The 14550-nt window shown below is 38.4% G+C and overlaps 1 protein-coding gene across 1 annotated transcript in view; it reads right to left on the bottom strand.

The window, feature by feature from the left end:
- The window catches only part of HMCN1 (hemicentin 1), a 269695-nt gene that overhangs the window by 51986 nt on the left and 203159 nt on the right, over nucleotides 1-14550 (bottom strand). Inside the window, exons 62-70 of the mRNA XM_063298423.1 lie at nucleotides 14198-14329; nucleotides 13045-13194; nucleotides 12463-12622; nucleotides 10942-11066; nucleotides 7640-7823; nucleotides 5684-5781; nucleotides 2294-2572; nucleotides 1237-1433; nucleotides 1059-1140 (exon numbers count right to left, since the gene is read on the bottom strand). Of these exons, the coding sequence (XP_063154493.1) occupies nucleotides 1059-1140; nucleotides 1237-1433; nucleotides 2294-2572; nucleotides 5684-5781; nucleotides 7640-7823; nucleotides 10942-11066; nucleotides 12463-12622; nucleotides 13045-13194; nucleotides 14198-14329 (1407 nt within the window). The remainder of the gene's footprint in view (nucleotides 1-1058; nucleotides 1141-1236; nucleotides 1434-2293; nucleotides 2573-5683; nucleotides 5782-7639; nucleotides 7824-10941; nucleotides 11067-12462; nucleotides 12623-13044; nucleotides 13195-14197; nucleotides 14330-14550) is intronic.

The following is a 14550-nucleotide window of genomic DNA, read 5'->3' on the forward strand; positions in this document are numbered from 1 at the left end:
CAATGAAATGTTAATTTTTTAGGGTTTCTTCCTTTTATATATGTATGTACCATACATAGTTACTTTGCATGTATTAATGGTGTGTGATATTTTTAAATTCTGTGACTTGGCCTTGAGCCATACATAAATTAATAAATAATGTCAGTCTGGGTTAACATTAAATATTAAGCAGAAAAGGTAATGTCAGCCTACATGGTTAGTGAACTTACAGTTGATGCTGTAGAAGTGAAAGTGGTAAATAGTTGTATTTTCTTGAGTTCAAGAATAGAGATGGGCAGTGTGCTAAAGAAACAGAGAGATTAATTATAGGAGGAAAACAGTGACTTAAGAATAAGAATATTGCAATGACAATGAAGAGTGGAATAGTTAAAGCATTTGTGAAATGTATGGCTCTGTAAGCTGGACACTGAGAAAAAGAAAATAGAGATTATGGATTTTGACTTGGTTATGAGGAGTGCCATGGACTTTAAGAACAACCAACCAACCAATCAATCCCATACAAAGTAAAGAGTGATTGCTGCCTTGAGATAATAATCAGCAAGCAGAGAGTCATATATTTTGCTTCTGTGATATGAATGAAGGAAAGAAGAAGAAAAGGAAGGCAGTGGATAAAATGGATAAATGGGGTCAAAGAGATTATTGGAATGTCTTTGAAAAAGCTACAAGTTATTATCAAAGACATGTCGAGATGGTAAGAATTGGTTCATGCAGTCATGAGGATGAACCTGTTTTGATGAACCTAACTCTGAAAAAATGGAGATAAAGCAAAGCATGAAAATCTGGTTGAAAATTAACTTAAACATTCAATTTTCCATGCCTATTTCACAGTATCCCACCTCTGAAACTGACAGACAAAGACAGCATAACTAAAATTATACAATAGAATAACTTTCCCCAACTTGGGCACAGATCTGTAGACCAGCTACTTGAATTTTCAGCAATGATCATGCTGACTAGGGAATTCTGGGAGTTCAAGTTCACAAATATGGAGCTTGCCTGGAAGGCTATATAGGAGAATTTGGCAATTCTTTCCTCTTATTTATCCAAATTAACCTTACCATGTACTCTCACTAAATATTCTTTGTCATCATCTCCTGCAGGGCTAGAAGCCAAACATGTATATCTTCCAGTATCTTCTACCTGGAAGACAACCACATCTCAATTAGAAATAAAACTGAACTAAGTTAAAACAGTTGAAATGGCTGCAAAAGCATTAAATAGCCATCTTTCAGCTACCTGAGCACTGGGTATTCGAAAGACCTCTCCTCCTCTTAGGATATGAACATTGTCTGTTTGAGGTAGTAGGCGCCCATCCTTCATCCATGTCAGTTTGGGGATTGGAATCCCATCAGAGATACAGAAGAGCTCTAGAGGGTTGTTAATCACTGTAGAAATTTCTTCTGGGTTATGTGATTTATTGATATGAGGAGGTTCTGAAAAAGGACATCCATAATGTCACCCTCAAAAAAATAACATACCCAAAAGCGACAAGAGACTTATGAGAATAAACACCAGAAAATCCCATAATATTACTGATTCTGCTCTACGAATAGACCTTAGGTATTGCCCATCTTTTGTATCCAGCTAAAGGCATTGTAAGCAATCTATAAAAACAGATAATAATTTAGTATATGATAGCTGTCATGAGCACTGATGGTGAGCAGGAGGGGGCCCCTATCCAGGGGGCAAAACGCATGCATAGTAGCGAGGAATTGAGCAGTCATTCAAAGAGACACAGAACAGACCCACCTTGACTTTTGGGGTTTATCTGTCTGGGTTTTCCCATGCTTCTTCAGTTTGTTAGGATTTTCTATCTAATGTAGCAGTAATAAAACACTAGAGACTTATTCCTCATCTCAGCGTGGTTCCTGCCTGTTAGGACATCAGTCCTAACAAAGTGAAGAAGTGTGAGAAAACTCATACAGATAAACCCAAAAGTCAAGGCGGGTCTGTTCTGTGTCTCTTTGAATGACTGCTCAATTCCTCGCTACTACGCATGCATTTTCCCCCTGAATAGGGGCCCCCTCCTGTTCACCATCAGTGCTCATGACAATAGCCATTCTAAAAATTCCTTATGGTAGCTCTAATTATATAGCAAGTTGACTAGCAACAGACCCAAATGAAAGTGTACCAGGCTGAAGACATTCTTGCAGATGAAAACCTGGTTAAAATGTAGGGCAAAAAAAAAAAAAAGCATCCCAAGTACACACTTTCTACCCTTGGTTTAGTAACAACATTATGATAGTTTCTGGTTGATCAGACCACTAATTATTTGTAAATAGATCATCCTTACCTAGCACTTTCAGAGTAAAGCGCTGGTTGACTTCTCCAGCTTCATTAGATGCTATACAGGTATATCTACCTGTATCATCAATCTCTGACTTTAATATACGAAGACCCATTTTTTGGTTTTCAAAAGTCACATGAAAGTTAGTGCTTAAAGTCTGACCATCTTTCAGCCATGATATAGTAGGTGTTGGTGTTCCATTAGCCAAACACACCAAAGATACTGGATTCCCTTTTACTACAGTTATTTCTTCTATTTCTCCACCATTGTCTATGCTTGGAGGTACTGTAAGGAAACAAACCCATGAAGGATATAAAAATTATTTTTGGTTTATGAAACAACAAACCAATTTCATCTCAGAAATGTATTAATTTATTTCAACATGATTACCCTGGGTGGTTAACAACAGTTAAAAACATAGTGTAACAACAACTTCATAATAAAATTGGCAGCTGAGATTAAAAAAAAACCCACCACAGCCATCAGCACAACCATCCCATGTGGTCTGGCCATACACCCCAAACTCCATGCCCAGTGAGAGGACTAAGTCTTCAAGGCCTTTCAAAAGGCCAATGGGGTTGGAAGAATCTGATCTCTGGGAGAAGATGTTCCAAACAGCAGGTGCCAAGACAAAACAGGCTCTCTTCTGGGTCCTGCAAGCTGGCACTCTTTAATAGTTGGGACCCATAGTATGTCTCTCCTGCCAGATCTGATAGGACACAATCAAGGAGAAGCAGTCCCTCAGATAATCCAGTCCCATGTCATGAAGAACTTTATGGCACCTTGAATTGAGCCTGGAAGCACACTGGCAACCAACGCAACTAGTAGACCAGAGGTGTAATAAGCACCGATCAAGGAGCACACATAATTCCCCTACACTGCTGCATTTTGAACCAGCTGCAGCTTCCAGATGCTCTTCAAGGGCAATCTCATGTAAAGTGCATTGCAGAAGTCCCTTCGGGAGGTTACTAAGGCATGCGTGACTGTGGGTCAAGCCTCTTGGTTGATGGTGCACAACACAAAACTGAGCAAAAGACTTCCTGGCCATCACTGCCACCTGTTCCTCAGCCAAGAGTGGTGAGTCCAGGACGGCCCACAGATAGCACACTTGTTCTGTTTGGAGAAGTGCAACTCTGTCCAGAATCAACAATGGAAAATCCCGAGAACTGGAGGCCCTAAAACTGAGAACCACTTGCTAGGGTTGAGTTGAAGCCTGTTCTTCCCCATCCCACAGCCTCTAGACACCAAGACAGAACCTCTACATCAATGCTTGATTAGCCAGGGATGGAGATATAAAGCTGGGTCACCCTGGGCCTTCGAATGACCTCAGCCAGAGGCCTCATGTAGATGTTAAGCAGGAATGGGAAGAGCACCAAACCCTGAGGGACCCTGCAAAGCAGGCACTGCAGACTTGACCTCTCCTAATATCAACACCAACTGGCCCAGAAGGAAAAGAACCAGCACAATACAGTGCTACCATCCACTCCCAACCCTCAAAGCCAATCCAGAAGAATACCATGATTGATGGTATCAAAGGCTTCTAAGAGGTCAAAAACAGCACAGATGGATGCATCACTCCCATCCCATTCCCACCAGGGGTAATCCACAATTGCAATCAGTGTCCTTTCAGTCCCATGTCCAGGCTTGAGTACTGACTGAAACAGGTCCTAAAGCTATATGATCACCTTCTCAACAGCCTCCCTTGGACTGGACAAAAATTACCCAGAATGCTTGGGTCTAGTGAAGGTTTCTTGAAGAGTAGATGAAGCATTGCTTCTTTAAGAGATGGCCAAACCATCTGCCCTCTCAAGGAAGAATTCACCACCAGCAGAACCCAGCCATGTGTCACCTTCTGGAAACCACTAGCCAAGCAGGAGGGACGTGGATGTAATATACAGGTGGCTGAATTAGTAGTCCCAAGAACCCTGTCTAACAGCATTAAATTCCTCCTAGATAATCAAGCCAGACGGAGTTTCAGTCACCTCCATAGGAACTGCCTCAAGGCTAGAGTCCAACTTGGTAAATCATTCACCAAGATGCATCCAAGAAAATTTCCAGCATTTAAATTGGTCGGTAATAACAGTGAAGAATTTCATATAGATTATTCCTTTAAATCATCTACTGTATACAAATTATATAAACCTTCTGTAAAATGTTTTATGAAGCTAACTGCATGAGCATATCTAATTTTATTATTTACATCAAAAGTGGCATTTTTGTCACAGCTACATAGACAATCAAAAGGATGTTTTTCCTACTGAATATATTTATTTATTCAAAACATGTATGTCTTCACTTTCAAAAACATTAAGGCCGTTGACAAAAATAAAAGAATAAAAATGAAATATAGAGATGCTGTTTGCCATAATTTCTTAATGGCATGTTCCTTCCTCTTTCTCACAATTTTCAGTCATATTTGCCCATGCAACTTTCTTATGAGGACCCATATTGTCAGCAGAACAGACACAGCATTCAGATATTTTCATAAAAATCATGTCAATCACTGTGTGCATCATGAAGGAAAGGACTATCAGGAAAAAATTGATAAACAAATAAATATTTTACCTGTAATTTATTGCTTATCTGTAATTGTATTTTTAGATATTGTATTTTTAGATATTGTAATTGTATTATATATTTATTGTTTTATTGATTATTTTGTTGTAAACCGCCCAGAGTCCTTCTGGTGGGAGGAGATGGACAGTGACAAATTTGATAAATAAAATAAATAAATACATAAAAAATAAGAAAATAATGCTAAGAACAGAATACAACTTAGGAAGTGCTTTTCAATTACAGTAATGAAAATACACTCTTTTATCTTAACACTGAAGCATACAGAATACTGTACATTTGAGCAAACTACATATGCTTAAAGAAAATAAGAACTTTAAAGAGAATACGGCAACTAACAACAACAACAACAACAACAAATGATACAGTTGATGTGAAGTGCTATAAGAAAGGTAAGAAGCATTAAGTGCATACAGGCATATACAGGTAGTCCTCACTTACCAACTGCAATTGGGACTGGAAATTCTGTCACTAAAGTGTGATGTCACATGACCAGAACTTGCAACTTTCTGCCAGCTTCTCCACTGACTTTGCTGGTCAGAAGCCGGCTATGAAGATCGCAAATGATGATCATGTGATCACGGGACGCTGCAACTGTCGTAAATGTGTACCAGTTGCCAAGTGCACAAATCACAATCATGTGACTGTGGGGATACTGCAATGGCCACAACTTTGAAGATCAGTTGTAAGTCTCTTTTTTTTTAATGCCGTTATAACTTCAAATGGTCACTGAATGCGTGGTCAGTAAGCGAGGATGACCTGTATTTAGAAATAACAGACGGATGTTACAATTTCACTCTATATTGCTTAAAAAAGGCTTACCATAAACCTGAAGGCTATAATGCTTATTGTCGATGCCAGCTCTGTTGGAGGCTACGCATGTGTACATGCCAACGTCAGCTATCTGTGCTTTAACAATTCTGGAAGGAAGACAACCACAACACATTTTGAAATTGAAAAACTCCTTGCTCTGCCTTATGCATTTTTTTTTTAATTTTTTTTTAAAAAATTAAATTTTTAAATTTTTAAAATAAATTTTTAATTTTTAAAATAAAAGGCTAAGATGCTCTCAAGTTAAGTTCAATTCCTGATAGCTGCATCCATTTTCTTGGCACTGTTAGGGAAATAGTCTGTAATTGCCTTCTTCTGGGATTTTTGTTTGCTTTTCAGCTTAGCCAACAGGCATAAAAATTCCCAAGCATTCCCCCATCCCTGTACTAACCAGGATCAACCCTGCTTAACTTCTGAGACCTGCCAAAGTTGGCCAGATGCAGACACCTGCAGCAGCATTTATAAAATGGGGCTGTGCAAATCTTTGATTTAGAGCTGCGGTTCAAAGTTGGCAGGATCAACTGACGTTCCAAAAAGTTGATCTGATTTGTCAGATCAAGCTGAATGCCTTTGAAACTAATCAGATGCTTCTGCTCATGCTGATGATTTTCCACATGTAGTTGAATCTTTGGATCAGAGCACTTTTCTGAATCAAATCAATGAACTCAGCTGGGTTTTGCTGGATTTGTATAGGTGTGTGTTAAATCAGTGTTGTATTTGTTTGAGATTTCTGGAACTTTTCAAATATTCCACATAAATTGGGCTTTCTCCAGTTACTGTCTAATTGAACTCATACTTTTAATAATAAGTTTTAGGTACCTTTACAGAGAAACACAGATCTTCTTAGGAGCACTTTTTCTAAAGGAAAAGCCTTTTAGCAAGTTTTCCAAAAGATATAATCTACAAATAATGTTAGGCCTGTCAGATGGGAACACCTAGAGTGATTATGATGGACTCCCTTTTTATATATAACTAATCCGTTGGATCTTTGCTATTAAGAAGATGATCGTGTGCATTATACACTAAGTTAGAATTAAGTCTAAAGAAAAATCAGATAAGTTAGTGAGGCCTATTGGAGACCTGGCTAAATGCTAACCCAGGTCTTTGTCCCTGCCCTGGGTATGTGCAGCTATTTTCTGAAATAAATGAAAACAAGGTATGACACAGGCACAAATAAACCCAGCACTGATCAGTAACTCATCTTCATTTCTATTTATATGGGATGGATCACTACAGGATGTGCAGGATGCAAGAGAAACAAATGTAATTTTTGTTGATTTACTTCCAAGTGATTTCTGCAATTTCATGTTGGCAGTCATAAAAAAAGGGAGAGGGACTAAGGATAGAGATTGGAGGCAATAAAAGTAATATGCCATTTGCTCCCTTCATAAGAAATCAGAGAACTAGCCCTAATGGTTGGAAGGAAGGGCACTTGTCCTTCAGAATGTTAAAAATGCAGTGAAGTTATTATAATTGTTGATAATTAATGCCAGTATCCAGAAGTCTTGGGATTCTCAATATGGTTCTTAGGGAGCTAATGTGCCTGCAGATATGTTCCTTGACATCCTCCAGGCTCTATTCTTGCCTGTTGTTTTTACATTTTAAAACACTTTTAAAACATTTACTGAATTTTCAATTCAGTAAATTGGGAGCTTGTATGCTACAAAACAAAGTGCCAGCTCCAACATAATTTTTATTTCCAAGAATGCTCAAATGGACCTAGGTACAATCCTATACATTGTTTGGAAGGGAGCCCCCCATTCAGAAAAAGGGCAAAAATAACAAGGGATAGTAAGGAGAGGGGCCTTCAGACTATGATAGCTAGCTTTCTGATAAATTTATTCTGATGATATACTGCATAGCAGCCGGTTTGTGAATGAAATTATGAAATCATTATATAAAATGAGCAGTTTTCATTTGGTATAACCTAAATTAATGAAACCTTACCTGAGCACCTGTCCAGCTGAGAGTAACCTGATGTGGGAAGATGTAGAGAGGGGAAGGCCATTCTTCAGCCAATTTATCTGTGCAGGTGGAGTGCCCACAGCTTGGCATTCAATGTTTATTGAAGTGTCTAATAAGACAGTTAGGGCCTCTGGTTCATCTTTATTTTTACTGATAGTTGGTGGCACTAAAATTTGTAACCAAATAAGGCAAAAACACGTTACTTTTCAGCATTTATACCCCTCTTTTAAAATGATTTTGAAATCATCTCAAAATCAAGAGTGGAGAACCTGTAGCCCTCTAACTGGTCTTCAGTTCTGACAACCAACAACCCCAGCCAATATGGCCAGTGAGGACAGATGCTGTGAGTATTAGTTCAATGGGCGCACCACCATAGGTTCAATATCTCTATTCAGAATACTGTAAGAGCAATGCATGATTATAAAATAACAGTATCAGAAAAACCACAGAAAAATCTGGAAAAAATAAAAAATCATGAAATAGCAGAAGCAGCATAAGAAGCAACTTGATAAAATGCAAAAATTTGGTAAAAACTCTTCACTACTCCTCGAAAATGAGTCAAATGAATAATTTCTGAGGGTCCAAGACCCATTTCAAGTAGCAACACCATTACATTATTCTATTTATACAGGGATTTAGAAGAGGGCCTCCAAGGGGGAAAGAAGTTGCCGGTATATTAAATAATGGAGATGTGAAATTATTCCCAATGAAGTAGCTCAACTTAACTGAACCGCAAGGTGGCAGCATTCCTATTTTTCCTATCCAAGAAAGATTCCCCATAGTATTCCAAACTAAATCATGTTGAAATGTAGTGATCAGCAGCCTATTTCCTTTGATAGATCATGTGGAATTTCTTTATAAATTGTGCCCATGGCCAGAAAGCATTTCTAGTTCAATCCATCAAAAAGACACAAATAATAACACTTGTCTCTTCATATTTATAAATTGTATCTTGTCCTATAGAGCCACATTTTTCTTTTTCTTTTGTAAACACATGTTTTGAAGTTGTTCTGGAACATGTTTTGAACTCTTAATGAATCAATTTCTGATGTAACTCAAAGGTATCAGAAAAAGGAGAAAAATGAAGCTGAGCAGAAGTGGGCTAGAAGCAGAAATATACCTGGGGCTACTCTGCTTTCAGAACAGAACTCTAGGATCATCTAGCAGCGTAGAGGGGAATTCAACAGATGTGCTTATTTACAGGTACACTTATATATAATATGCATGATCAAAAGAAAGAGATAAAATGTGTGGTTCTAAGTGCTGCACGTCTCACAATATGAGAAAAGTCCTGACTAGTAGGGTCAACTCAAATTGCTATGATAATTACATTTCTTGTTCTCCAACAATGTTTTCTGAGAAGCTGTATCTTCACTTAGAAACAATTTTCCAAGCTTTCATCACATAGACAATTCTGCATGATGTGGCTGACTCAGATAATTGAATCAGTCATGCATTGGGCATTTATGAAAATCCTCTCAAAGTATGGGGAGTTGCCCATTGCTACTGTACCTCTTTCTGTTCCCCTTTCACCCATTAGATGGGCAGGAGAAGATTAAAAAATAAAAGAGCAGAGAAAGGTGCTACAGAATTCTCTTCTTTTATAGATCCCTTGGAGGACCTACGGGAAGCAGGAAGGAACACTTAATGCCATGCTGACATTCAGACAAAATGGCTAAGCAAGCAATTTATATCAGAAATCCTGAGATTCTTTTTGTCCAAAAGTAACCCTTTTCAGGATATTTGATTAGTTGTCTAAGCTGGTGCCTTTGCACATATTTTAACCACCCTCCCCATTATCCAGATAAAGGTACCATACCCACAAAGCTATAGTCAAATCTGGTTAGCTGTCAGAACTATTAAGAAGAAAGGTATATTTTAAAAACTGAGAATAGTAATAAACTGATGCCAGAAGGGAAGGGAAGGGAAGGGAAGGGAAGGGAAGGGAAGGGAAGGGAAGGGAAGGGAAGGGAAGGGAGGGAAGGGAAGGGAAGGGAAGGGAAGGGAAAAAGTATTTGGGGGAAAACTTTTCATAAATACTTCTCCCTGAACAACTTGTTTCTGGGTATGCATGCTCACAATATATAGTAGAGAACATTAAGAACATTTAACGATTTTCCTATAAAGGCAATTAATTTCATTGCCCAGCACCTCATGATTGGGCAGCATACAAATATTAGATGGGGGAGAGAGAGAGAGAGGGAGGGAGGGAGGGAGAGATGTGATTACAGATGGCTGCATGATGGTGTGCATGATTGTGCTGTGTTGCCCAATACTTCATCCTATATGGCAGGAATACACCACCTAAGTCCTCAAGGATACATTCAGCCTCACAAAGTTTTGAGTGTAGCCCTTAGAGTACTTCCAAAAGTTGCCATTAACTTGTATTTTTGATGTGACAGAAGGAAGAGATGTAAATAGATACATTGTAACGGTACTGCCTGTATTTCAGATCCAATGTTATGTTTGTCCTCCCCCTCTCTCCACTTACTGGAATGTAGAACCTATTAAAAGGCCAAATAATAGTGCTCTGCCCAAAACAAAGGTGCTCAACCCTGCTATATGGATACACTGTGACTTACGCAGCTTCTTTGGCCACAAGCTTTCCCAGCATCTCCCATCAAGCTTATGCTCCATCAAATTCATATTGAAAGCAACATTTTTAAATAGTTTACACGTCTTGTTTAACTAAAGGGGTTGCCCTTCGAAACTAAAACTTGATATGAAAAACTAAAACCTGTATACATTTAGTTTATCCCTAATTCATCCAAATGTCCATACTTGGATTGTATGAGAATTAACGCCTCTGTGAATTCACCTAATTTGCCTCCTTAGAGACTTCTTTTTCCTACAGTCCACTAACAGACTGGATCAACAGAGAAACCGAAAAATAGGACAGAGTTTTCAAAGTAATTGTTACTTATTAATTATGAGACCAATATATTATTGAACTATCATCTCTACACCTTTAACTGTTCATTTTTGGTAATAACAGCTCAAAATCTATATACTCCAAAATGCAAACAAGATTTTATTAACTTCTTCTGATACCACAAAGATTAACCAGTTTATTATCTCATACATTATCCCACAGGATTATTTTATTTTAGGTACCATGAGCTACATGATATTAAACAGTAATGGCCCCATCTTAATTTAGTTATTATAAGCAATGGTCAAATTCATATAAAATCTTAATATCTTTTTCTTCCTTTACCAGGAAGGAAAGATCTTATGACTCACAGTTTCTCAGGTTAAGAACAACTAACAAAACCAAAGCTCACCATATATATTCACACTGAATATCCTGTCCTCTTCCCCTGCAGGATTGGTAGCAGCACAAGTATATTTCCCTCCATCACTTGCAAGGGCTCCAAAAATGTTTAGTAAGCTCCCATTTGGAGTCAGACTGAAGAAAGAAAATCAGAGAGTATACTGAATTTTTGGAAACATGCCTGTAGGCATTTATTTATTTATTTACAGGACTTATATGACCGCCTATCTCATATAATGACTCTAGGAGGCTCACAACAATCTATAAAACATGGCTAAAAACAAAAGTGCCCCAGGCACTAGACCGAACATCCCCCCAGCTCAACCTCCCCCCCATCCTTGCCCAATGCTTGGGGGAAGAGCCAGGTCTTCATGGCCCTCTAGAAGGCTAAAATGGTAGGGATCCCGTGGATCTCAGGTGGGAGGCTGTTCCAAGGGGTTAGGGCAGCCACAAAGAAGGCACGCCTCTGCAATCCCATCAGGTGGTACCATTTAAGAGAGGGGACATGGAGCATGCCCACCCTTTTAGTCTTGTTAGCAAGACAAATTACCTGAATAAAGACCTCTGTTCACAGCAGAGCAATATTTGAAATGGGGATAATCCTGGTTTATCACTCAATGTCTTGAATAACATCTCATGTAAGGTGGTCAGTTGCCTGTATGTTCTTTTTAGTAGGTGTCTTAATTTGGAAGTACATGGAAAGTTTGCACACTACCTGATGCAAACAGTGGGAATGAGTCTGTATCAACTTTTATTATTGTTATTATTATTATTATTTCTCATGAAGATTTTTGTGTAAGCTGAAATATTTGAATAAGGAAAGTTGGAGTGGTAGGATCATTTACACAGAATCCAGAGTTTGTTGCAAATGCCAGTTGACTGGATCAGCAGCCTGTGGCTTAAAGTGCTTTTAACATTCCAGTGATTTTAAATATTTATTTATCACTTTATATAGCCACCCATCTTGCAAATGGATGGCTAACAACACATTGAAAACAATATCCCCCCCCCAAAAGCCCCAATGACAGCAAAAGGATAAAAAGATACAACAAGTATACAATAAATGAATCTCATATATAATGAATAAGATAAAGTCTGGGAGGAAAAAATGGCTGAATCTAGTCAACCCTTATTTTTAATATCAAAGAATTGTCACTACAGACATGAAAGCAGAGATCCATTTAGAACAATGCCATAAGGTTACAAAAGCAATCACCCCAACTAGATGCGATGTCATTTTCTTGCCTGCATTCACCATTTCTATATGTACAAATATTCATGAGTGGAGTGTTTTTGAAGGTATTTGGATTTTATTTTATTTTATTTATTAGCAACAAATGCAAAAATATCTATAACTTGTATAGAACTAGGCCTCATGAATCTTTTCCCCAAACCCCAAGCTTGGTCCTTATTAATTTCCTCCTGCCTTGGCTTTCTACAACTTTCTTCCCCTTTGCTTTTACCCCCCTTTCTGTCCCTTCTCTGGTTTGGACTCTGCTTCACTTCCCAAAGAGAGAGTTCAACACTTAACCTGATCTGCTGAGATTCATCACTGCTGATTGGTTTCCCATCTTTTAGCCACTGAATGACAGGTGTAGGGATTCCACTGGCCTTACAGGAAAGCTGGATGTTTTCTCCAAGGATGCCACTGACTTCACTTGGCATTTCAGAACCAACAATATCTGGAGGAACTTCAGAAGAAAAATATATGTATCAGTAGTAACTGCACAAGGCAGAGAGAAAAATACAGTAATAGCACAATTCATTGAAACACTGGGCCTTCTTGGAAAAAGAAGGCTCCTGACTGCTTCTACATCTACATCTACATCTACATCATCTACATCATCTACATCTACTGTACATCTCCAATCACTCTTACTTCCATACAAATTAACTCAAGGATTTCAGAAACTTAATTCAGGAGACAAACAAAAGTTTAGTAAGAATAGAAAGTTGCATATAAAGCTGTTGAAGTCACTGTGCGGAAGATGGGTGATGTTACGTTAGATACTGATTTGTAAATAGCTCTGGAACATATGAGTAAAAAGGAGCTATTTTGTATCTTTTTCTCAGTTTAAAAAAAACAAAAGAACATACATACATACATACATACTCTGAACAGAAAGGACATAAAATTTCTGAGCTTTGCCTTCTACGTTTGAAGCAATGCAGGAGTAATTTCCATTATCAGAATAGTGAGGCCTGGCAATTTGCAGCTTGCTTCCTCCTGACAAAATATGCAACTCAAGGGTGGCAGAATTTTCTAAATATAAACAAAAAAGAAGAAATCAGAGTATTCAAGTCTCTAACAAGCTGGTTGGTTTTCACGTTAACTCTATGCCCATGTTTTGAAATCAGCTGCTGATCTCTGACAGCTTCAAGTATATCAGAAGGAAGGAATATCAGGCATAGATCATCTGTTTGGTCAGGCACAAGCTGTTCTTCTGAGTGAAGAATGAGCCACTATCCGAAGCATCCATGAGAGGGATAAATGATGAAAGCAGCATCGCACCATAAGCTCTTCCCCTTTTGTAGGTGTACTGTGACATCATATGCATAGATTGATGGTGCAGCCTTTTGACAAAAGCAAAAGTTTTTGCAGATGTCTTTGATCACCATTAATCTCCCCCAAAGCACTTCCATTCACCAACCTTGAAGAAGCCAACACATAGAGAATCAGAAGAAAAAATCCTTTAAAAACATGTTTGGCAGCTCAAGAAAGATAAGCTCATCTTACAGAGACTTAAGATATCCATTTTGCACCCAACTCCATTCCTTCCCCCTCAAAATCCCAGGTGCTCTAGGGGTGCTCTGAAGGCTATAAAAGAAGTGCTAGGGGCTGCATGCAGTAGCGATTTGTCCAGCTTTGGCTTAGAGAGATTTCATTTAATATAACTTAAATGGATCTTGTTGAACTTTGCTTCTCTTTTCCCTTTCAGCAAGCAGGAGAAGTTCACACATTTTTGCTTCCCATTCAATAGAGCCTAATCTCTGATCACACAAAACAAGCTGTTCTTTCACTTCACTGAGCCTATTATTTTAAGCTCCATTTTTCCATCCTCAGTCTCACCAACATTAGCCTATACTTGCCTTTTTGGATACAGTATTAGCTGTCTGGATATTTTGGGACAAAAAAAAATGTCTTTCTGTTTTGACCTTACAGCAATTTTATCTGAATCTATTCTCCATTTTGGAAAATTCCATATTGGAAAATTCAACAAGCAGCTGATAATAACCAATATTATATGCGTGTCAGAACACATTACCAAGTGGTTTTCCATTCTTAAGCCAAGTTATTGCTGGTGGAGGAATTCCAGTGGCATCGCATGTAAGAGTTACTGGGTTGCTGATGGTTTCATTTATCCACTCTTGGTCAGGGCCTTCAATGGCAGGTGGTACTGTGAATGAAGACAGCAGGTTGATGCACCAAATTACCAAAAATATCATAATGGATTCTGGGAAAAACAGATGATCTTGATAGGGTCTGTACCGCATTCCTTCCTCCAATGTGCAACAAGAAGCATTAAGAAACACTGTTTGAACCAAGGTTTGAATCCAAGTAAAATCTGTCTATTTTGTCCTACGTTCAGCTGGATTCACTAACTCTAATAAGAATCAC

The sequence above is a fragment of the Candoia aspera genome, chromosome 3 (assembly GCF_035149785.1).
Source record: "Candoia aspera isolate rCanAsp1 chromosome 3, rCanAsp1.hap2, whole genome shotgun sequence".
NCBI lineage: Eukaryota > Metazoa > Chordata > Lepidosauria > Squamata > Boidae > Candoia > Candoia aspera.